Source organism: Agelaius tricolor, unplaced genomic scaffold (assembly GCF_023055355.1).
Source record: "Agelaius tricolor isolate 1412-34295 unplaced genomic scaffold, bAgeTri1.0.p SCAF_72, whole genome shotgun sequence".
In the NCBI taxonomy this organism is placed as follows: Eukaryota; Metazoa; Chordata; class Aves; order Passeriformes; family Icteridae; genus Agelaius; species Agelaius tricolor.
Window position 1 is genome coordinate 1,354,240 of NW_027269332.1, and position 23,664 is coordinate 1,377,903.

Below are 23,664 nucleotides of genomic sequence, written 5' to 3' on the forward strand. Positions count from 1 at the left end.
CTGGCTCAGCCTCCAGGCTTGGCAGGGTAGGTGCATGTCTGCCACTTCAGCCTTGCTTTGCTGTTCTTACATGACACACTTCATCCAGATTTTATTTTTTCTTTTAGTCCAGCCTTCAAGAATTTATTTCATAGCAGCTCCCATCTCTGAGATAATTACACTTTGTTAGCTGCACTCAACACCAATGATTTCATAACGTGCCACAAACAGGTGCCAATTAAATTCCTTTATTGGAGACAGAAACATTGAATTTGAATACAGAACATTTGAATACAGATTTGATGAAGGAAAACTGCAAATAGTATAGACTGTTTCTAATGCCAGCAAAATACAGTTCTTACAGGAAGTACAGACACACAAATATAGTGCTTCTTTCATGCCAGATGGTCACTATGTAACAATGCCATTAGGAGCTCTTAATTGTGCTTCTAAAAACCTTTAGAGAAGAATGAGGTAGAGTTTCCTTTAGTTTATCCAGTACTTTTTCACACATCTGTCCTTTACTGCTTTTATATGCTTCAGATTCTTGTAAAATACCAAGTTAACTTTCAGCATTTGAGACAGAGACCCTTCAGAGGTGTTTACTTCTCCCTCCCTAAGCTGCTAATTTCCCACTCCAATTGCAGTAACCACTTCTGCACCCTCCTAAATGCTTCAAAGGTCAGGTAGATTGGGACTTCTGGCTTTCCTACAGAAATTGTCTGTAAATAGCTTCAGATGAAACTGTAACTTTGTGGCAAAGAACATTCTGCATTTTGTCACCCAATGCCCAAGGTGAGTCCAGGCCACCTTCCCAGGAGACAAAGGGAACAGATCCACCCTTTGTGAACATTCTGGACGAGGAAATAGTGTTAATGATGTGTTTGTCTCCTACTTGCAGCTCCAGTCCACCACTGGGCTTAATACAAATGATGGGAGAGAATCCACCAGTGACCTGTTAGAGGGTATGGAGCATCAGCTGTTTGACCAAATATTCCACTGCTTTACAAGATATAAAGGTGTTGCAGCTTTTGGTGAAGATACAGGGGCCCAAGCTGAAAATGTAGGCACAATGGAGGTGTTTGAGCAAGTGAAGAGCATTAATACCAACTTAAATCCCAACATCAGTCTCTGATCCTGCTAGAGTTGTGGTGGTCCCTCAGTGGACTGAGCAAGAGGGGCTGTGATGTGCTGCTGCCCTCCTGCCTTACTAGCCCTGAAGGCTATTTTCATTTTCACTCTTGCTCCTGCCATGCCTCTCCCTGACACAGCAGACTCCACTCACTGCTCTGGCCTTTGCTGCCAGCACTCAGTTTAGCACAAGCAGGGCGCAGTTATTTCACCCAAAACGATCACAATTCTAGTGGTGACCAAATCACAGTGACCAGGGGGTTTGGCATACACAAAGAAAGTGATTACAGAAAGAATAAAAATGTTTACGCTACTGCAATGTGATAGTGTAAGACAACAGTTCAGCAACACTGTATCAGAACTCTAAAATGAAAAACAAAAGTTTTATAAAAAGGTGCAAAGTTTAAAATATTCCATGTTCACACCTCGATCACTTTGATCGTAAAAGGACAGAAAATCTGTTTCTGCAAGAACTGCCTGAGAAAAGCTACTGAGCTCCTCTATCTCCACCTGAAACGACTGCTCTAAGCCTGACAGAATCAGGAACTATACAGAGTTAGTGTTAAGAGAACCAGCTCTTAGAAACTTCCCCAACTCTTACTTAGGAAACAAGCAATAAACTTATTTTATCAACTATTCCCTGCATACCTCTTTGGTAAAAACCAAAAATGGCCAGTGCTGGTAAACCATTTGGAACACTAGTCAAATGCTTGCACAAAGTTGTCTTCCCTGTTTCTACTTTAGCTTTACCCAGCAGGTATTTTAAAGGCTTTAAAATTTTAAATCAAGGTCTTAAATCTTCCTTAAGGTGAACATGAAATTTAAGAGACTTTGTTTTTTTTTTTTAAAGCATGGCACGAAAATGCAGGATTGTGGTAAAATTCAGATATGATAAATTAAATTTTAAGATAAGCGAAGAGTATAAATTCATGTTCAGAGAGAAGCATGCTGTTACTACTGGTGAATATAATTACCATTATTCTTTTAGTATATTCGGGTGTGCCCAAAATAGTGTTTTAATATATTTGGGTTAGCCTTGCTAGTGTGATTAATGAGATTTCTGTTAGTATTTGAGCTACTAATTCCAAAACTTAATTCCAAATCTACTGACTGATCTTATTTCAAATCTATTTACTGTTGTAATTTAGTTTTGCTCCTCATCTGCTAGGTCCCAATGTGCCTGACTGTTCTAGCTCAAGGTAATGGCCAAGTTAGTTTTGTTTATGGAGCTGGGGATATATTGGCCAGTATATTGCCAATATATGTATCTGTACTATAGATGGCACTCAGATTTTGCACAGAGAAAATATCCTGGAATTCCTACTAATAAGAATCATGCTCACAGCAAGGCATGGACAGGTGGACTGCTACAACAATATTTTTCACCAATGCAATGCCAGTGTTCTCTTCTGCTCTAATGGCTAAAAACACAACTTATCAGAAGTTTTCGAGCTTAAATGATTTAGGACCTATGAATTATTTTTCCACATCTGGAGGTTAGAGACAAAATACAGTAAAACACAGGTCTTTCACATTCCCAAACTGGTAAGCATTGCAGTTCAGCAATTTTTTTGGATATGATGGATAAAGAGGTCTCAGTGCTACATGACCAAGTGCACCTTTAAGTCCCATGCTCATGACTTTACACTGAGAGGTGTCAGGATTCCTTCAAGCATTTTTCCAATAGGATAGCCCAGTCTGAGATGAAGTTCTCTTGTTAAGATCATTCTGCATGCTAATTTTTATATTCTGAACTACATTTGTTTCATATTTATGGCTCTACGCAGCAAACCTTGAATGTATTTTTCATTTAAATAACATTCTTCTCTGCATGACCAAGTTAGTGTATTCTAATGTAATCCTTGAAATACTGGACTTTACATGGCATATTTCTTGTTACTTAAAAAGCTTTTTCTGGAAAGCTTAATTTGATATGTAATGAAACAAGTTTTAAAGCAAAAGTTTGGATTAGAGTTAGAAGTGGTATAAGTGGTACTACTACTGCTCTGCAGCCAGAAATAATTCAGGTAACTTGCCCAGGGTCACAAAGTCTGTTCAGGATTACATGTCCTGGTGGTAAAGCACAAATCTGATCCCCTCAACAGCTGGAATATGAAAAAACTGCCTTTTTTTTAACTGTCACTACTGCTAAAAGCAAGAAGAATGCAAATTTGCTCAAACAGTCCCTTCTAGATATGAGACAACAATAGCAGGCTGGGGAAAAAGGGGGGCAAGTCTGTGTGAAAGGAAGAGAAAGCCAGCAAGGACCAGGGTAACAACTGTCTCGGGGCATGCTCAGCTATCATTTCCAGCTGCCACCTCTCAGGACATCAGCCTGCCACCAGAACATTGACATTTACCCTCAGCAGGGTGGATGCCATGCAGAGAAAGGCAGTGTACCAGAGTGCCAGGCTGTGCCACCAGCTCTGCACCTCTCTGTGCTCTACCCAGAGCAAGGCACTGACAGCTGACCCTCAGGAACCTGCTGGGATGATGCAGATTGTTTTGGAGAGGCCACTGAATTCAAGAGGGCTCCTCCTCTAATTAAGCAGCTCTGAGATCAGCCCCGGCTGGTTTTCTGTCTACCTCTTGGAAGACAGACATTTCAAATAACTTGCACTCCAAATGACTTTTAAGTATCACATTTTTCCAAATTACCATTCTTCATGCCTGAGGATAAATAATAAAACTAAGTACACAGGAAGGGATCCATGATATCTCTATGTTGAATTAGGAAAACCCAACAAGATGTTATGTACAAAGAGGAGGAGTGGCTGGTAACTGATTTTGGCTTGAGACAGTTGAACAGGTATAAACAATGGCTGGGCAGAGAGATCTCACTACCTTGCTTGTGTCTTACCAGTCTTCCCTTCTATACCCAGAAAAATCCTGTTTGCTTTGCCCTGCTCTGGACTGAACAGGTTATCTACCCCAGGAACCTTTATCAGCATCCTCACCTGGCTCTGTCCCTGCCAATTTTCAATGAATTTGCCTTCACTGCAGTTAACAATCTGGTTAAGTAATACCAGTTGCTGAAGCCATAATTCTTGGCACCAGAACAGCTTGTATGAAATGCCAATTTCATGAAAATTCTGTTATTTGAAGGACTTTTTTCCTAGTCATGAATCATGAGAACCAAACCGAAAATTAAGGACACACTCAATACTGAAAATAATAATCAAAAGAATGCAGAGAAGAAAGAACATATGAAAATTAGATTTCAGTATTATCATTTTAAAGTACCAGTGTTTGTAAAACGTAAGCATGTGAAAGGCTGAATCTCATTTGATCAACCCAATTAAACATTAAATAATTGCAGCCAATTATGCAAATATCACACAACAGTATTAATTTGTTGATCTTTTTTGAACAGTTTCAAATTTTCCTAATGTTAGACTATCTTATGTCTTAAATGATCAATTACCAGAACCATAACTAAGTGATGAAGAATGGATAATTGCCTAGTTATGATGTACCATACTCTTTCTATGTAAATCTGTTGCAATTAAACAAATAGGGCACATGGAGAAAAGATGTGCAGATGTTCTTTTACAATCTGTTACTAGCTCAGGGAATACCACAGCTCCCTCCTAAATTTTACAACTGAAAACAAGGAGAATGCAATATCAAATACTGATTGTTATTTACACATGTTATTTCTTTCCTTTGGTTAATGGGATAAAACGCACTGCCAGAATTCAGAGTAGGACAGCATGCAACAACACAAGAATTTCCTGTACTATATACTGACCCATCAGCTCTCTTCTTTAGGTTTCAAAGTTTAAAATCTAAAACCTATTCCCCTGGTTGGAAACAAGCACAGCCTTGAGCTGACACAGACAGAGCAAGGCAATTAACCAAGATGTTAAAGACAACAATTAACACACACACACTCCACGTTTTCATTCTTCCCTGGGAGAAAAGACAAGTTATTTCTGTGGGTCATTCCACCATCAACTCTCCTCACTTTGAGTCTCCATTAGCAGAAATAACAGAGGTGTCTCTCTGGTCAGTGCAGGAAACAGTGCAAAATGCAACAAATGAAACCACCTGTTTCATGTTAAATAACTTGCAACTGATTTAACAACTTGAACAATTTAACAACTTCCAGGTTTACATTTCAGTAAAGTAATTTTTCTAACTGGTCCTTATTCATTCTGCCTAGTGAATAGATTGCTGCTGGTATACTGAGGCCTTCATGGGGATTTCTGATATGTGGTATCATTAATCAGCTCTGTCAATGCTGTGATGTTCAGGTATTGCACAATCACTTTGCCATGCATCTGAACTTAAGATATTTTCACTTTTCCATTTGCTGATAAATCAAAGATGAACTTAAGGGAAGGAATAGATTGTTCAGTACCAGTAAGCCACAAATGGCTGCTCATTACATCATCTTCAGAGAGCTCCACTCCACACTCTGGTTAAAGGCACTCTTAAATTTCAATACTGGTCTCATTGCATAAAACTCTCTACCCCATGCTGCACTTTGACATATTCCCCATGTTTATATTACAGCCATCTAATTAAATAAAAGGAAAGACTACTAATTAAATAAAAGACTACCAGCAGCTTATAACACACAGCAAGATACTGAACTAAGACCAGCAGAGGATACAAATTCAAATGTCACAACACTATGGCTACTGTGAGTGAAACAACATTTTGTGCTTGCAGTTGTAGACTAAAGAAAAAATTATCCATCAATTTTTAACAATAGTTACATTGCAGAGAGAACCTTCAACTGTTCTTCATTAAAAGATCAGACTGGACTGCAGTCAAAGACAGGAAAAATCATCTGAAGGAGCAGAAGAAAGTGATGGCTAAGGAGGGATCTTGAAAAGGTGACCAAAAATGAACAGGAAGCCATAAGGCTGCTCTTTAACAGCTGCATAAGGCATGGATGGTCCACTAGAAATTATATTTTACCTTTTTAAACTATGTTAACAAATGCCAGTAACTACAAAAGACTTATTAAGCATGGAGAGATACTGTTGGTCTTAAAAAAATTAAAGTGCTAAATGTTTCCCTTAATACTGGTGTATCTCTACTGCAAACTAGAACAAGAAATGTTTCACTTTTACTTCTTACAGGACTCCAATAAAGTGTCAATAAAGTTCCACCAGTTTTATACTGAAGTAGCACTTTGGAACATTGATACAGAATATGGTTATCCTTTTTGGCAAGAGGTATCTTAAAGCTGTTCAACAAAGCTGTGTGCAGAAGGAGAGAGCTAATAAATATTACAGGATGGTCGCTGGTGAACATTTGCAGGAGTTACTTCCCCAACTGTGGGCTACATGCTCTGTATTGCTTCCAAAGAATCAAGGCTGCATGTGAGAAAGCAGCATGCTATGAATTATCTGCTTAACCATGAGACCAGGGTTTGAATGAAGCCTCTTTCCTTCCAGACATGTTCTGCTGACAACACTGCTTGCTCCTTAACAGGAAGGCCCTTCTACAGTACACATGGCAATGAAGGCTGGATACAGCAAGTAGGTGAAAGGGACAAGGAAAACATTTTTCTGATCTAAATTACGTGAGTGGGTGATGGAAGAAATTCCTCCATCCAAAGGTTTGCTTGCTGTGAAGAATGGTTCAATATTCACAGCCAAAGCTGTCTAATCTCAGTTTTCTAGACACTCACCTGGAAGGCAACACTGTGTCTGCAGAGCCCAGCTCTGGTAGGCAAAAGGGGAATTTTTATCTCATTTTTAAAAGCCTGACACAGCCTTTTAGATCATGTCTAGGAGGATGTACTCAACTCCCAGAGAGGAATGCACTGCCCAAGCAGGCACTGCAAATCCCCACAGAGGGAAGGGCAAGAGGCCAACAGGGACCATCCTGCAGGATTTTGGGCTAAAGGTTATTGGAGAGTTATTGGACAGAGTAGGAGGGCATCTGCCAGGCTATGCAAACTCAGGAATCTCCCATAGCAGCAGAGTATGAAAGGATGGAGTGTATGGCTAAATTTGTTTCCCAAACATAGAGCAAAAGGCAGAATAATGTCAACAGAACCCTGTGGGCAGCTAACAGGCAACATCCTCTGCTGGTGGAGGCAGTAAACAAACCAAACTGAAGAGCAGTTGAAGAGCATTTTACAAGTTTCCAGACTGTATATAAGGAGGCACTAAGAAAACCATTGGGAAAGTTCTATTGCTAACATTTAGCACCTCTACAAAGAAGACAGGCTTCTACCAAGAGGATTACAGTAGAAATCAAAATGATTGTGTTCACGTTTGCCAGCTTGTGGAAACAATCATCCTGGGGAGCAAATTGATACTGGGACTATGCTACACACTGGCAGCTACAGAATTTGTCACTGTTCAGATGTCAGGTCTGTCTGGAGGCTCTGGACTCTGCCACCTTCATGACACCAGCATTGCCCAGTCGCTCTCTTCTCTTCCGTACTGAAACAAAGAAAAAATGAAGTTTAAGAAAAAAAGTTAGAAGAATCAGTGTATGTTTATAATAACTTCTTAGGTATATCCTCAGAAATGTTCATTTTCACTGCTCTGATAGTAGTTTACATTATTTTTTATGCCTTTACTTGCCTTTGATTTGGGCACAGACTAAAGACAGCTTGCTTTACCCATATTACAATAGCTGGTTTAGGAAGGAGCAGAGCTGATACTCAGTACAGATGACACAGAACAGCCCTGCTTCACTTCCATCAGTTTAATGCAGGTACTCCCTGAGGCCTGCTCACTAATTCACTCAGAAGTATGCCCCTGCTCAAGCTCCAATAAACAAACACATTTCATTTTATTTCTTTTTATTGTCAAGGTGGCTTTTTATTACAGCATTCTGATTGAACGTGAAATAAAACCATCACAAATACCACAGAGTACAATTAGGGAGAATTGTAATCCAAAATGAAACAAGTTGTCTTTCTGTACACAAACAAATGGGATCACTAGGCAGAAATGAAGGCAACCTATGGCATGCAGCCATATCCACTCCCAGGGGAGCATTCAGCCCCAAGGCAGCATTTCTGACAGCTAGACTGGTTCTATGTTCTAAAGCTCTGTCAGAAGTCCTGTAAACAATGCTCCAGAGAGACCCCAAAACACACACAGGGCTCAAGCAGGTAAATAATTCAGAGGTGGAGGGGCAGCAGCAGATGGGAATCCCTTCCCTTAGAGTGTAGTACTCAGGGAGCTTGAAAACACCTTCAGCCAAGAAAATGAAAACTAATTTTAGAGGCTTTAGGTAGGCTAAAAAGATGAGTTAATTTCTCCAGAGTGGAAAAAAGGAAGTTCCTCCAATACAGGTTCTGCATCAGCAGGAAAAGTGATAACAGGTCACTAAAGCAGGGAAAAGACAATAGCTCCAAATCAGGATGAGCCAGAAGAAACACACTTCCAGATCCACAAAGGAATGGTGTTCAGTGGGTTTGTGTTTTACCCCTTACTCCAGCAGGCAAGGCTCTAACTGACCTTCAAAATTATCACATCTACTTTGTCTTTTCATTATTAATTCTGCTGCTCCTTTTCTGCAGCTGCAGTTATCTATAAATTTTGTCATCTTTAGGCAACAGTATCATCCCCAAGGCTCCAATAAAGAAATTGTGGTAGGGACCAGTCTGAGTTGCCATTTGACTAGAATTTGCACCTGCTCCCAGAATTAAGAGGGGAATGAAGCTGCAATACCACAATGAAAATAATTTCTTTCTGCAAATAAAAGCAGATTTAGCTTCCATTTAAAATTCTGTCAAGGGCTTTGTGATCTCAGGCTAGTAAATCCAGTCCCTCTTCCACTGTCCACCACCTCCAGGTTGTTTTATTGTAAAAATTACCACATACATGGTCCTTTCCTGGTTGTTTTTCACTGCCCAGAGAAAGAAAGGGGCTTTGATTAAATGTCTCTTCTCTGCTGTCTTGCCTGCAGTGTTTAAATGTATTTAGTAACATGTAGCATAAGCACTGTATCTTATTTTCTACCCATCTCTTCCAAGCTGCAGCTTAATCCATGTCTCAAAAGGACACAGCAAAAGCTTGTTTATTCTCAAAGCATGGATGCAAACCCACAGAAACATGAGTGGTGTTTCAGTGAGTGTATTCCCAGAAAAAAGAACCTCACCCCTAAATCTACCAACTCAAGCACCTATGGAAGAGTGTACTGTTACTAATTCATTCATAAGCACACCATTAATTTATATAATGTATGTTCTTTAATTTGAAGTCTTTATCAGGCTTTGGTAACATGATATCCATTCAGTGACAGGAAGGGAAATGTGCATTGCAGTGCAACCACTGTCTCTCTCAAGTGGCATGAGAAATTGAATCAGTTCTGCCCATGAGGTTCTAATTTGTCACTCCAGCTCTGGTTCCACTGAGCAGCTGCTCACATCTACAGACATCCCAATGAATAGGGCAGACTTGCAGGAGAGCAGCATGAAACCAGACTTGGAAACACAACAATGAAGAGAATATGGAAATAATAAAAGCAGCATGCACTCTGCACAAGGGAACTGGTATGACCACACTGGATTATGGAGCCTGCACCTTTGGTCACAGGTTCACATGCAGGATGTGGTGGTGTTGAGAATTTCCACTTTTTAAAAAATTCCCATGGTTCAACATGAAATGGATACAGTGCCCCAGTTCAGGCAGCAGATCAGCATAGAGACCAAAGCTGTATATGACTGCTATTTCTATTGCACTTTATGCTTCAAAACTGGAAGATTCTTTGGAATTACAGCCTCAGATTGTCCAAATGACTCGACAATAATCCAGTGATAACGCAAAGAGATCTGTTGTTTTTTCCTCCTGGTAGAGAATATAGAAGTTCTTGGTCAAAGATTCTCCTCTAACAGGTTAAGGTTATTATGTAGTCCATTTTTTGTGTCACAGCATTGTTTTGTGTGAAACATCAAGTCCTTCTGATGGACTATATAAACCCAGCCCCCTACAGATAGAAATGTGCAGAAACACAACCAGCAACCACTGATTGACTCTTAATGGGGAATCAACCACCAATCTCTTTAAAATCAATGATTTTTAAAATGGTTTTCAATGATTATGTCTTCTAACTCTCCTGATTTTTTTAAAGAAGGAAGAGAACCCAGAATTAAGCATAGACATAATAGTCCAGCATTTACCAGGAGTAACAAATTTACTCCTGGCATGTAACTGATGAACACAGACTAGGTGCACAGCTGAAAGGTGAAAAGGTCCACATCAACAGGCAAGCAAAGTGAAAAGGCCCCAGAAAGATAATGCTTAGCAACAATCCACACTTTTTCAGCCTCCTCCTGAGCCTTGGCTGGTGGTGGAACACCAGGGTGATAAGGCAAGAGGCAATGGGCAGGAAGTGATGCCCAGGAAGTTCCACCTGAAGATGAGGAAGAACTTGTTTATTGTGCAGGGACTGAGCCCTGGACAGATTATCCAGCGAGAGTGTGGAGTCTCTCTCACTGGGGATATTCCAAAACTGGACACAATCCTGGGCCATGTGCTCTGGGATGACCCTGCTGGAGCTGGCACCAGATGACCCTGGTGGGCCCTTCCAGCCTGAACCATTCTGACCCTCTGTGAGCAGGGAGGGCACAGAAGGACCCTCAGGGAAAAGGCTGGATACCTTTGTCTTCCACTGCTCACTGTCTCAAGGGAGAAAGACACAGACTACTGGCAGGAACATAAAAATTTCAGTGGCAAATCTAAGAACACTTGGAGCCAAAAATGTAGAACGGAAACCATCAGAGTCAATTTGAAGAAATCCTGGCAATACTGCCAAGCAACTGCTATAAGATCTTAAATAAAGGGGCTTTGTAACTTGCCAAGCTCTTCTCCTATCCCCAAAACCCCACACCATGAACTACACTAAATAAGGGAAAAAAACCCAGGAAACTTTATTAAAAGGGCTGCTGCTCACTGACTTCACCTGAAAAGGTTCCTGAAATGCCCAGACATGGAGACAAAGCACAGACTCCAAACAGACTTTGATATTTAGCACATGATAGAGGAGGGAAGTGCTTTAAGAATGAACAGTGACCGTGTGATTGGAAAGATAATGAGAAATGGAAATGGTGATGAGCTGGCTGTTCCCAGTGAGTGTTTAACTGCCTCAGTGATTAACCTGTACTCATTTGTGATTGTGGTTCAGATGCTTCATAATCCTGTCTTCTTCCCCTAAAAAGCAACCTCTAACAACACTATTAGATTTCACTGATAACAGTAATATCTTGCAACTCTTACCCAGCTTCCAAGATGAAGTATAGTGTCTTTTTCCCTCTCATCTCTACCATACTTTTTCAAGGAAAGAAAATTGGCAGAATAATCACACTAGACAAAGGGTCTACATTATTATATAATACCATCTATAGCAGCACTACCAAAAATGTTATTTTCCACTCCATTCAAACCTTCACCTTTTATTATTCTACCTGGTTATAGAGGAGGAAACACCTTACCTGGATATCAGTTAGCTTATTCAGGAAACGGGTTGTTACCTCAGGCCCATTCTCCATGGTTGGGATGTCCAAGTGCTGGCATGGAACAAAGGAGAGGGAGAAGGGGAGAGAAAGACAGTAACATGTTATTACATGTTATTCTTTATAGCTTTACATATATGAATACCTTATGTTTGCCAGAAGTTTTAATAAATATTTATCATGCTGGCTAGCCCCCCCTTATGAGTAGAAAAGGGTGGTTAGTTTGGGGTTTTGTGTTGGGTTTTTAGTTGTTTTTTTGTAAACAGGAGGGTGGTGCTAAGCCAGTGAAAAGTTAGAGAGTTAAACTCTTATGCTCCTGTTCAAGAAAGGCTGACCTAAGCCTTCCAAGAGATCTGTCCACATTAGAGGGAATATTGTGCAGGCAAGAGAGGTAACATTATATACAGCATTTCATTTCAAGGTATATGGTGTAGAAATACAACACTTATATTTACAGTACCTCTCACTCAGCACCTCCATGTCTCATATTATCTTAGCACCAGGTAATATCAATACATTTATTCTACTTTATTCATTCAGGAAGTATCACCTAACAGACATTTACTGTACTTATCATGTTCAGCAGACAAAGCACAACCCTTTATGCAGCTGCACTGCCCCATGTGCTCTGAACTAACTTCGTGCTGACTAAATAACCCCAAACCAGCTTAGCCTGGGGAATTCCACCTGTGAAGGAGAAATCTCCCACATGGTAAGCAGGAGGTGAAGGCAGCTGGGATCCCTGTAAGGAGGGTGAACAAGAGAGAAACCCAAGAAGGAAGGGCAGCAGTGGCTCAGAAGTTTGGTTCCCTGTAAAAGTCTTTTCTCTCCTCACCCTTCCCAGGTACCTTAGCAAAAAATAATGAGTAAAAGAAATGTGGAAGAATGTCTTTTTCTACATTTGAAAACAGGCTGGGAACTAGTGTTTTCTTTTGCCTTCCCGGAACTTGAGATTTTATATTTTCAGCTATTAGGAAAAACCCCAGAAGACAAGAGGGGAAGCTCCCTTCTGACAACCAGTAACTCACTTGGGAAACAACACACTGACACTGTTCAGCCTTCCAGGCAGTGCACCTTTTCTATCTCCCTTGGTTTTGGCTTTCAGTTGCAATTAACTGTGATAAAATTCAGAAGAAAGAAGGAAAGGGGTAAAAAAAGGAGATATTTCCTTACCTTGCCCTTATATAAAATTTTAGAGATGGGACATACAATGCAGGCTGTTCCAGCACCAAACATCTCCTTCACCCTGTTCTTTTCCAAGGCAGCTGTCAGGTCACTCATGGTGATGTATCGCTCAGACACTTTGAATTCTCCCTGCACAAGAAGCAGCAACCATAAAAATGGGAAAAAGTTAAAAAAAAACCCTTTACAGATTTTGTTTTCCGAAACATTTCCAATAGGACTTTTAGCCTAGTGACAATAAGTCAAGTTTTGACTCTGATTTTGTGATCTTTTCAAACATGCCAGTGTCACACAAAACAGATTTTCATCAAAAGAATACCCTACAAAGATGCCAGTGGCCTGCCAGATGCAATGCTGATCATCAAGTGGCACTTCCCTCTGGTTTGGTGCAGAGTATCAGTATCACATTAGGGAATAACAAAGAAGAATTGTTATGGGACACTGGATCTCTCTATTCATGGTCTCTAGCATGTTAAAGTTTGTCCAAAAATTACTCAATTATCTCAATTTGCATCCCACTCTCAGACAATTCCTAAGCAAGATACATTCTGTTGATTAATCTCACCTGCCAGGCCAATTTAGGTACCTTTTTAATCCCTAGTAAAACGTTCCGCTGCAGCCTGCACACAGCTATCACATACAAAAAATAACTGTACTACAGGTATGAGTGAAGCCATTTGCACTGCAGTCTTAATTCTGGTAGTGTTTTACCTTCTACAAGGGTTGAAGTGTACATAGGAATCAATTGAAGGGATGTGTTTCAAGAAAAAAAATAAATGTCAGACTTAGCAACTTTTATTTCATGTACATGGTATTCCTGTTATCCCACTCTGAGCATAATCCCAGCCAAATCCAGGAGACAGGATCCTGGGCTTGATGTGCCTCTGGCTGTGCAGCATCCTTACCCAGGCTGCAATAAAACCTTCGCACACAGCAAGGCAGAGTTTCTGCATTTCAAGACATGATCCAGTCTCAAGTGTCCAAATAAGCTCTTGGATTGCTGCACTAGAGAACAGGAACAGGGACCAGACAGATGACTACAAGACTATGGCTGGGCAGGCTGCATGCTTGTTAGGAGAAACAAGGTTGGAAGTATGAGAACTAAATGCAGAAATAATGAGCTGATGACTGAAGTACAGCCATGGTCATGCACAGTAATTCTTTGTTTCCTTGCTCTGAGTGCTGGTACCAGCGGATTTAATGAGAATTTTCATGTTAAATACTGCATGGAGCTGCTTTAACAAGCTTGGTATTGTTCTGTGTGACAGGTGTGGGTATTCTGGTGATGCTCCTGAGAATCCCTGAATGAGCACACCCTGAGCTCCCTTACATTAAAGGGACTGAGTGCATGCTCAGCAAGTTTTGTCAGCAGCACCAAGCTGTGTGGTGGGGCTGACAGGCTGAAGGGAAGAGGGGACATCCAAGGGATGACACCCTTGAAGGCAGGGTTTCTGACAGGCTAGACACAGCTCTGAGCAATCTGATCCAGTGGAAGATGCCCCTGCTCCCTGCAGGGAGATTGGAATAGATGGCCTTTAAATGCTTCCCAATGCCAGGCTGGATGGGCTCTGAGCAGCCTGGGACAGTGCAAGGTGTCCCTACCATGGCAGGGGGCTGGAATGAGATACCTTTAAGGTCCCCTCCAGCCCAGGCCTTTGTATGAAGCCAGACTGGTGTATGATTGTATGATTTAACCAAATCAGCTGAACTTTGGGATACTGAGCACCAGAAATGTTGACTTCTGCAGAAGTTATACCATGACAATTGAAACCATTACTTCCAGAACACTCACCCAGCTGCGTGCCAGATCCAAAATGCTCTGCCTTGTCACTCCTGGAAGGATGATGCCATCTAAAGGTGGCGTTGCCAGCTCATTTTCTGCCAAACAAAAAAGCACTGGTTGAAAAACAACCAAACAAACAAAAGTTTACTGCTATTACACTGAACACGAGTCCCTAACAACTCAGGATACTCCATGATTCTTTGGCACAAAAAACAATCCACAACAACATTTATCAGAGTTCTCTATGAACATTAACAGATACTCAGTTCAGGCAAGTTGCTGCTGAATGTTTGGAATCTTCATTTCATCTTTTATTATAACCTTTAGATATTAATGCATTAAATATGTTTCTTCCCCACCTTTTGGGCAGGGAAGAAACATATAATACATGAATATATACATGCCTAATGCCTTGTAGGTGGTTTTATTCCTCAGTGCATTGTACATACAACTGTGTTACTTTCTAATGCAGCCACCCCTGGATTCATTCATTTGGACTATCCTACCAGTGCTTCCAAGTTCCTTTTATGAGGATCTATGCACCCATCAGTAACAGGAGTAACCTGCCATGCCAAAATGTACAGAAATGCTGCCCTAGAACAGGCTGTATGCTCTGCTCTGGTTTCACCAGCCCAGTGTCATTCTCCAACCTATCCCTGACTTCTAATTCCATCAGCCATCTCCTCTTTCTCATACAGTCAGGAATATCAACGTTTCCTTTTTTGGAGTCTGTCTAGCATCACTCCACTTTGTGATGCATGTCTGGTCCTCATTCTGGTACAACTATCACAAGAAGACTTTAAAACTTTCCAAGAACCACAGAGCTCACCTGATTCTAAACACTGCAAACCTGAAATTCTGCATTTGTAACCCAGTCACAATCTAATACACTCCTTTCTTTAACAGAAAACTTCAGATACTGTGGACTTTGCCACCAAAGATTGTGATTACACTTCTCTGTCTGGTGATGTTGCCACAGATCTTGCCCAGGACCTGTTTAAGCTCAGTAACATATATTAATTGATTTGAGCTAGTTTGAAAAGGTGCCAGGCCAACCCAGCTGCCAAACAGCACTGAGCAGACAGGACATGAAAGTCTCAAAATGTTCCAAGCAGGCTGCTCTGTAGAATTTTGTGAAGTGTGCATATGATGCCTCCCAGCCTGGGGCCAGCCAGGGAACATCTGCTCCCCTGGGATCTGGCAGGGATGGTAACACCATCCAACAAGGCATGCCAAAGCTCATCCTCCATGGGAACTGATGCCAAAGCAGGCTCCACATGACATCAGTGTGTCCATCTCCCAAAAAACAGACTGTGAGCTCACACACTCCACTTGCTTTCTGAGTTATTTTGATGTATAGCTGCAGAAAGCAGGAGGAAAGCATTTGAGGGGAAATGTCAGGGTTTCTCTTCAGCTGCCTCCTGTTATTGTTCTGCTAGCAGTACTGCCTGCCCAGTGCCCTGGTACACCTGCTGTAGGCTTGCTCTAACAGCAGAATCCCATCAGAGTGTTTAAAGGGGTTTTTTAAATGAGCTCTTCCATGTTACAGAACTGCACCTTTGCCTATGAACACAGAGCAGGTAAGACTGCACTCCTGGGATGCCTTCAGGACTAGCCAGGCTGTAACAAAGCTGAGAAATTCACCCAAGTATGTATTTTACCAAAGTGATACATTCCAAGTGAACTTCAGGATCCAGGAGAACCCAGGAACCCCACTTTCACTGATATTAACACCTAATTTCTTTTACCAGCTTGTCCTTGGTCTTTGTCCTTGCTTCCCTCAGGCTTTTCTTCAACTCTTCCGTCATGCAATCACTACCTTTGCATCTGTTAATTTGCTTTCCTCAATTACTTTTTCATCCTTCGCTTTGTCTGCCACCTCATGCATTTGCTGCTCTCCCCTCCACTCTGTTGCTGGGGCTCTCTACTAGAACAGAAGCTGCAATCCTGATTTTGTTAGTACTGTAATTGTACAAGTGGCACAACTAATGTTCCAACTACAGAACACTTAGCAAACTGGCCTTAAATTTTACCTGATTGTTCCAGAGGATCTTTTAAGAGATCTACTTTTTAATTTATGCAATTTTGAAGTGGGGACCATTAATCACCATTTCAATTGCAGCACACAAATATTAAATAATGCCCAAATACTATTCAAAGTGCCTTAACATTAAAGATAGAAGCAGAGCCCAAATGTTTGCAAATCATTTTGAAGGCACAGAATTTTTCAAAACTGCACACAGCTTTCATAGCTAGCAATCTTTAGGTTGGACATATGTTTAAATTTTAAGGTTTTTTAAGGCATTTTAAAAGCCAAGCCTATGTTCTAGGCAGAAGAACAGACATTGTGAGAGGAAGTGAGTTTCAATGTCAAGAGCCTGCTGGGATAGTTACATGCTCTGAAGAGGCATGTGGAAGGGACTGTAGGGTGACTAAATTTTTCACTTAGTGAACATAAACCATAAATAGGATTTGAAGGATGAGGTATTTGTGCAATAGCAGGGAACCAGTTTTGGCCATATTATAAGCCTCAGAGCAGCAGTGGGAATACAAGAACAGTATGGAGCAAGTCATGCTGCTTTACCAAAAATTGAGCAGTTTTTTTCCCCTACTCCCCCCTTTATGTTAAAAACAAAGTATTTTTTCAGGCTCCTCCTGCCATGCAGGACAAGATGTCACCTTTAGGCACAAAGGCTGCAGGGAAAGCCTACTCCCACTGAAGCATGGCTGTCCTCTAGGTCAGGCTTTACTGGGATAAGCCTCTGCTTATAAACCAAGGAGAGCAGCTCAGCTCCCAGCAGCACCTCAGAGCACACAAGGACGGGCATTTTCTTTTGATGATGATCTGCAGCTCCTGCCTCACTTTTTTTGATCCCTCTCAGCTGCAGCAAAACCAAAGCACAGCCTGAGTGAGTGTCCTTTGTGAAGTGACAGAACGCAGTGACAAGCAGTTCAAAATCCCCACGCCAAGGCACAGGCAGGTATGTGATGGCACTGGGTGATTCTCAGCCAAAGATCCCACAAATGAAATTACTCAGCACTCTGGGGGACAGCAAAGTGCTCCATGAGGACAATGCCCATGTCCTGTGAAAGGACAGGCCTGCCAGCAGCCAGCCCTCCTGGGTGGCAGGAGTGACAAGCAGTTTGCTACAGCCACCTGACAATAGCAGCATTCAGCCCTGCGCTGGTAGCACAGTGACTGGCAGCTCCTTGGAACAGCACGGTGCTGCAGCTGCACCATTCCAGCATATTCCTGGTTCAAGTACAATGAGAACATTGAATTCTAATTATGTCCCTGCTTCAGTGTCCTTCCCTGGGCACAAACGAGCCAAAATCTATTTTCATGTTTTTCCAGCTAAGCTCCGCAAGGCAGAAATTTGGCCATCTATCTACACTGACAAATCAACTGCTGCTGCAACAACAAGAAAATGTCTAATATTTATCACTTCATTCATAAAGCTTCGCAGACTCATACAGCACTGAGGGACTATTGTCCCTGTTCTTACAAATATGGTAAAGATTTTGCAGAAGAACAAGCAACAGAACTGGAGATGGGAGTCTGTTGCCTTGTTCTTCTAAGTTCTTCTGATTTTTTACATTCTTGTAATGAAGTTTCTCATGCACTTTTATGTAAATAATTATTGTTTTACATTCCTCTCTGGAGGAGAAATTTGATGGACGTTTGGTTTGTCCAGTGTCATTGGAGAGGCGGCACTTTCATCCTCCAATCTACTGTCACTTTTGAAGGCCTATAAATGTTGGGAGTCAGAAAATAAACTTCTCTTCTTTTTACCTTGGAAGTTCCAGCATGCATGATGTTTTATTTTGTGTTCAATAGTGACAGGAGTCAGGTAGCTGGATCCCAACCACACTTCATTATCCAAGGCACACTGCTTTCCCCACAAAATGCTGCCTGTTTTCTGCAGAAAGCTGACAGTTCACAAAGGTACCTATGGCACTACAATGAAACCAGTCTGACCCCTGCATCTGCTGCCATGCAAAAATTCAGTAACACTTCATTTCCTTGGAGAGAAGAAAATGACTTTTAATCAAGAAGAAATTTTCTTTCTTCTTGGGAAAAAAAAGGGAAGAAAAGTCTTTTATTTTTGCCTGTAGTCTTCCAAACCAGTTAACAGGTGCAGCTATCACAAGCATTGAATAGTTGCATACCCAATGATGCTTTTGAGATGCCCATATGGTTGGCTATATGGGTTTTAATAGTTAGTTTTAATAGTTTTAAAAGTTTTAATCAGCATATACCTTGCTCAGAGATGACTGTGGGTAGAGAGAGGTAAAAATAGCTTAAAGAATGATGATCCATCTTGAAAGCACCTTTTGAGCATTATTGATACCTGACTCTCACTGACATGTTTCTCTCACTGCCACCACTGGGACAGAACTTCAAATTCTTCAAAGAAAACAGTTTCAGATTGGATGCTGCAAAAATTCTGGATATGGTTCAGGAATATTTGACTGGCCAGCAAGTGATGATGGGAGCCACTCACACACAAAGCTACAGAGCTGAAGAGTTGCACAGCCCTGAGCTGCCTTTTAGCACGTCTGCACTGCTTCTGAGCCAACACTCCTGGAGCCCAAACATGCTGCTGGCACCCAGGCTGATGTGTGACCTTGTGCAGGGCTGAATTCTGCCCTTCTCAGCATGGGGACAGCCCAGCAGTTCAGTCTGTTACCAGCAGGCAGCATTCACAGCTGCTCCAGGATCTCCTCTCTCACAAATAACAGCCACCCAGTAATTTTCAGAATGGGCATTTCCTTTGTTTAACCATCTTCATTAAAAATATTATGATCTGCATAATAACACTCATTTTGTGGATTACAGTCCCAATCATCTGTTCTGTTAAAGTTTTCACACTATGTCATCATACCTCCATTTTCATTTATCCAGTAGAGAAACAGATTCATTGTTCCAACTTCAGTTATTTGGTGATCTTCTCCATAAAGCCACAAAACCTGCTGGCAGCCAAACTCCAGAGCTTCTTGCTGGGCATAAATAGCAGAACCATAATTCCTTCAGGGAAAAAAAAAACCAAACCAAAGAGTTATGAGTACCTGGCTGGGCATCTTCGCAATTTAAACAAGATTTTGGGCACATCTACCTCATGAGCAAGTGCTCTGCAACAGCCACTGCCTGTCCCTGGGATATTTTCACTGGAAATACTCCACCGGTATTTTACTAGATTGTTTGTACCTACAACCCAAAAACTTTGAACAGCACCAACAACTCAAACATATCCTTCCAAATTGTATTAACATACTTCTTGTTCCATATTCTGGACATTGTCATTATTGCAACTGAAAACCCTCAGAAAGTATTTATCTTTCTTTAGCAGTTGGCATCCTGGAGAGAGAGCAACAACTCCCCTCCAGGTTTTGGGGCTTTTTGGTGTTTTTCTTGGGTTTTTTTGGTTGGTGTTTTTTTAATTAATCTACCTCATGTCAGATCAGTGATGTATGTTAGATTAAACTCTTGGAGCACAAATAACACCAGAGGTGAGCTGGTTTTTTTTCCTAATAAAAGATATTAAGAGAACTAGCATCTTCAGGAAATGCAATTGTGTCTAGATTAATTCCATATCCTTTAGGAGCAAATTTTTCTTAAATGCTGCCTACAGAGTGAACCTGACTGAATAAAGCCTGCTGCTTTGAGGGGGAAAAAACCCCTTTTTGCTTCTGACCCTCAACAACCTTCTAGACACAAAGTCAGCAGCTCCAAAAATGCCGACCACACTGAAGCCAAGTTCTCACCTCTGGGCACAAATCAAGTCAGTAATGACTCCAGATTACTGTTTTTCACAGCTGATGTATGAAGGATCCACAGGAAACAATATATTTCTAGAAGTAAGCAGAATCTCATAAACAAAGTCTCTTTCAAAAACAAAACCTCATTTAAAACTTCAAGAACAAAATCTCATTTTAAAAATCTCTTCAAACAAAAGAAAAAAAAAGAGCATAGGTTCAGAACATCAGCTTGAATGAAGGAAATTTTTCTGCCCTCTGATTATTTTACCAGCTCAGCTGAGCAGCATTTGACAGCTACTGACTCCTGCCTAGCAAAGAAGCTCCTGGCTAGGACAATGCAAGGAAGGAGGTGAGCAGCCAGAGCAGGCTGCTGCACTGCTGATGCAGCACAAAGCCTAACTCCAGTGTCAACTGCTGCAAGGGCAAGAGCCAAAGTATTACATGGACACCTTCCAGGTGCACTTCCTCAGCTTGAGATGCTGCAAAAAAAACCACTGGCTGTAACATTCAAACAAAAATATGCAAGTGAGTTGCAAAAATAATATTAGCAAAGTACAATTTTGAACTCTTTGTTGTAGTACGTTGTTTATTTAATTACTGCATTTAATGCCTCTGTTTCTGCTGGATTAGATACTTCACTAAAACCCAAATCTGCTTTGGTAGCTGTGTAGAAAAGGCAGGATGATGTTTTCTTACCCTCCCACTTTGCAGTCTCCTGTTCCCCCTTTCCACGCTCTCACGTATTTTGGATCTGCCCACAAGGATATTGGATTAAAGGTTCCACTTGCAAAGTAAGGGCCCACAGGGCTCAGAATGACATACAGCAGGGCTTTAGTTGGCTTCTTCACTCCAAGGGAAGGCTGAAAATAAAGGAATGCAAACAAATCCAAAGTTACGGGTATCCTTCAAACATCGGTGGCTGCACCATCAGCTTTTGAAACACTGCTCTCAGTGGGACTGCAGCATGAGAGTGCTTTTACCAGGACAGTGCAAAGTGCTGTAATGAATAAAGAATATTTCAATAACATTACCCTTATCCAAGCAACACACCAACCCTAATTTTATATACTGTCACCATTCACTTACAGCCATTCCATTTATCTATATGCTATTCTAGTACTCTCAAACAGTTTCAAGTTTTTGAGAATTCAAAGATCAGCTTAACAAAGTGCTATACAATTATATGAATATGATACAATATAATACAAAATAATAGAATACAATAGAATGCAATACACTAGAAGACAATACAATATAATGTAATACAATACATGAATATAGTAATCACACCAGAAGCCCACAAAGCCTTCTGGGGCAAGGAATGGCAACAACAGCAGTAACAGCAGTGGAGAAACCACAGTCAGTTGCATTAGTGAGAAGAACTGTCCAGTGCCAGCTGGCATTGCCAGAGCTGAGTGCTGACTCTCTGAATGCCTGAGTGACAGCTAAAATTATTTGCCTGCTAAAAATAGCTCACACAACAGCCCAGGAAAAAAACAAAAATGTTAGAGTATTTTCTGCCCCTCCTCTCTGAGAGATGGCTTCTCACACTCCAAGTCATCACCATCAATACTTGAAGGTGCAGGAAAGGAGTCTGGTGCTGGCCAAAGTTCTCCAGGTGCTGAAAGGGTTCCTTTGGTTTCTGTCTACCCTGCTGCTTCAGAAAGACTTCCAACACGATTAACTAAGATCTTGATATTTTTGCTGATGTGATCATTCAAAAGATTGTGCAGCCTGGTTTTCTGATTGATTCAGAAGCCTAAAATTGATTCTAAAAGCCTAGCAGGACATGCAACCTGGAAACAACACATCATAGTGGAAAGACCACAAGGGTTGGCTATCCTGAAACAAAGCTCAGAGCAATAGAATTTCCAAAAGCAAAACCAGGGGTAAACACCCCAATTTTAATATCAGTACCTTATGGTCACTGAGTGGAGATTCTTTAATCTGAGAATCTGTAACTAGTTTAAAAGTATCAAATTAATGGAGTCCTAGAACCCATGTGAAATGTAAAATGCTCACTTTGGTAACTACTTACAGATAGGGACATTGTAGGAGTTTAGTTTATATAGTTTGGAACCTACATTCTTTAGCTTCCTTGTCCTATGCTCTACCATTGTACACTTCTGTCCTGCTACTGCTGAAAAAAAAGAACCCTGAAGGATTTAATAAAATAAACTGTTTCTTCATCAACACTACAGAACTGACTCACACATGAAACTCAGAGAGGACACATTAATAGCCATTTGCTAAAGAGCCCCTTAGAAGGTCAGTTTCAAGAATAATTGACAGAGGGACTAGTCCTTAGCTCTGATGAAAGTGTCTCTTCTGAGACATCTTAATTTACAGGGTAAAATCTTACAAAAACTTCTAAGTCCAGATATGACTTGAAATAACAAAATGTACACAGCAAGATGTGATCCATCATGTTCTCTCAGAATTATTAGGATTTTAATATTACCACGTCAGGTACAACTATCCTGACATCAGCACAACCCCAATTAACAAGCACTGCTCCATTCCCACTGTGAGTAGTGGGAGGAAACTCCGTTTATTTTCCGTGCTCTGAGCCGGTGTGCCCACTGAGTGGCACTGTGGTCAACCTTAAATTCGTGCTGAGGACTCCCAAGTAAAACCACAAAACCAGTCTGCCCCCAAACTTCATCCTGTCACTTACTGACTGCTGAATATTTCACTGTATGGATGGAGGACTTTGCCTCGTACCTAAATAAACAAAAAAAAAAAAAAAAAAAAAAAAAAAGAGAGGGAAAATAAATATTGCAGACCTCAGTTCCAATGAGGGTAGGACGGATGTAGAGGCTGGCAGAGGTTGAGTAGGGCACCCACTCCTGCTCCAGCTCCACAAGCTTACGGATGCACTCCAACAGCTCCTTCTGGTCAAAAGTCTGGCAAGGAACAGAAAGAGAAAAAAGGCAATGGAACACTTTGTGGTCCTCACAGCTCCACATGCTCCAGGGAACAACACCTCAGGATATGCAACAGTGACATGCTGCAGAGGTTCACACCTTCTTTGGGTTCATTCCTTACAGAATTTAATATCCCATGGTTTTAGCTACTGTGCCTTTTTGTGCAGTATCCTGAGTAACCTGCTCTGCTCCAAAGTGTCCTCCTGAGATGGTAAAAAGGAGCCACTGACCCTTCTTGCCTCCAAAGCATGTGGAGCCAACTGTGCAGCCAACCCAGCCGGGCATACAGCACCACCTCTTCTACAGGAGAGTGCTCTGGTTCATAGCTCCAAGGGGTCAGCAAGTCTCCCACAGTTCCCAAGTTCTTACAGCAATTAAGCTAACAAACCTGGGAGGAAGTTCACTGCCCAAGATACAATTGCTAAAAGCAGTGTTAAGTTACTGGCATGACCAAAACTAAAGGCACT

General features: G+C 41.3%; 1 protein-coding gene across 1 annotated transcript in view; it reads right to left on the bottom strand.

Moving 5' to 3' along the window:
- Window positions 1-211: 211 nt before the first annotated feature.
- Window positions 212-23,664, bottom strand: part of BCAT1 (branched chain amino acid transaminase 1) — a 58,592-nt gene continuing 35,139 nt past the window's right edge. Inside the window, exons 5-11 of the mRNA XM_071417942.1 lie at window positions 23,057-23,176; window positions 20,967-21,130; window positions 19,397-19,539; window positions 14,520-14,605; window positions 12,719-12,859; window positions 11,525-11,599; window positions 212-7,520 (exon numbers count right to left, since the gene is read on the bottom strand). Coding sequence (XP_071274043.1) covers window positions 7,479-7,520; window positions 11,525-11,599; window positions 12,719-12,859; window positions 14,520-14,605; window positions 19,397-19,539; window positions 20,967-21,130; window positions 23,057-23,176 — 771 coding nt within the window. The 3' untranslated portion in view covers window positions 212-7,478. The remainder of the gene's footprint in view (window positions 7,521-11,524; window positions 11,600-12,718; window positions 12,860-14,519; window positions 14,606-19,396; window positions 19,540-20,966; window positions 21,131-23,056; window positions 23,177-23,664) is intronic.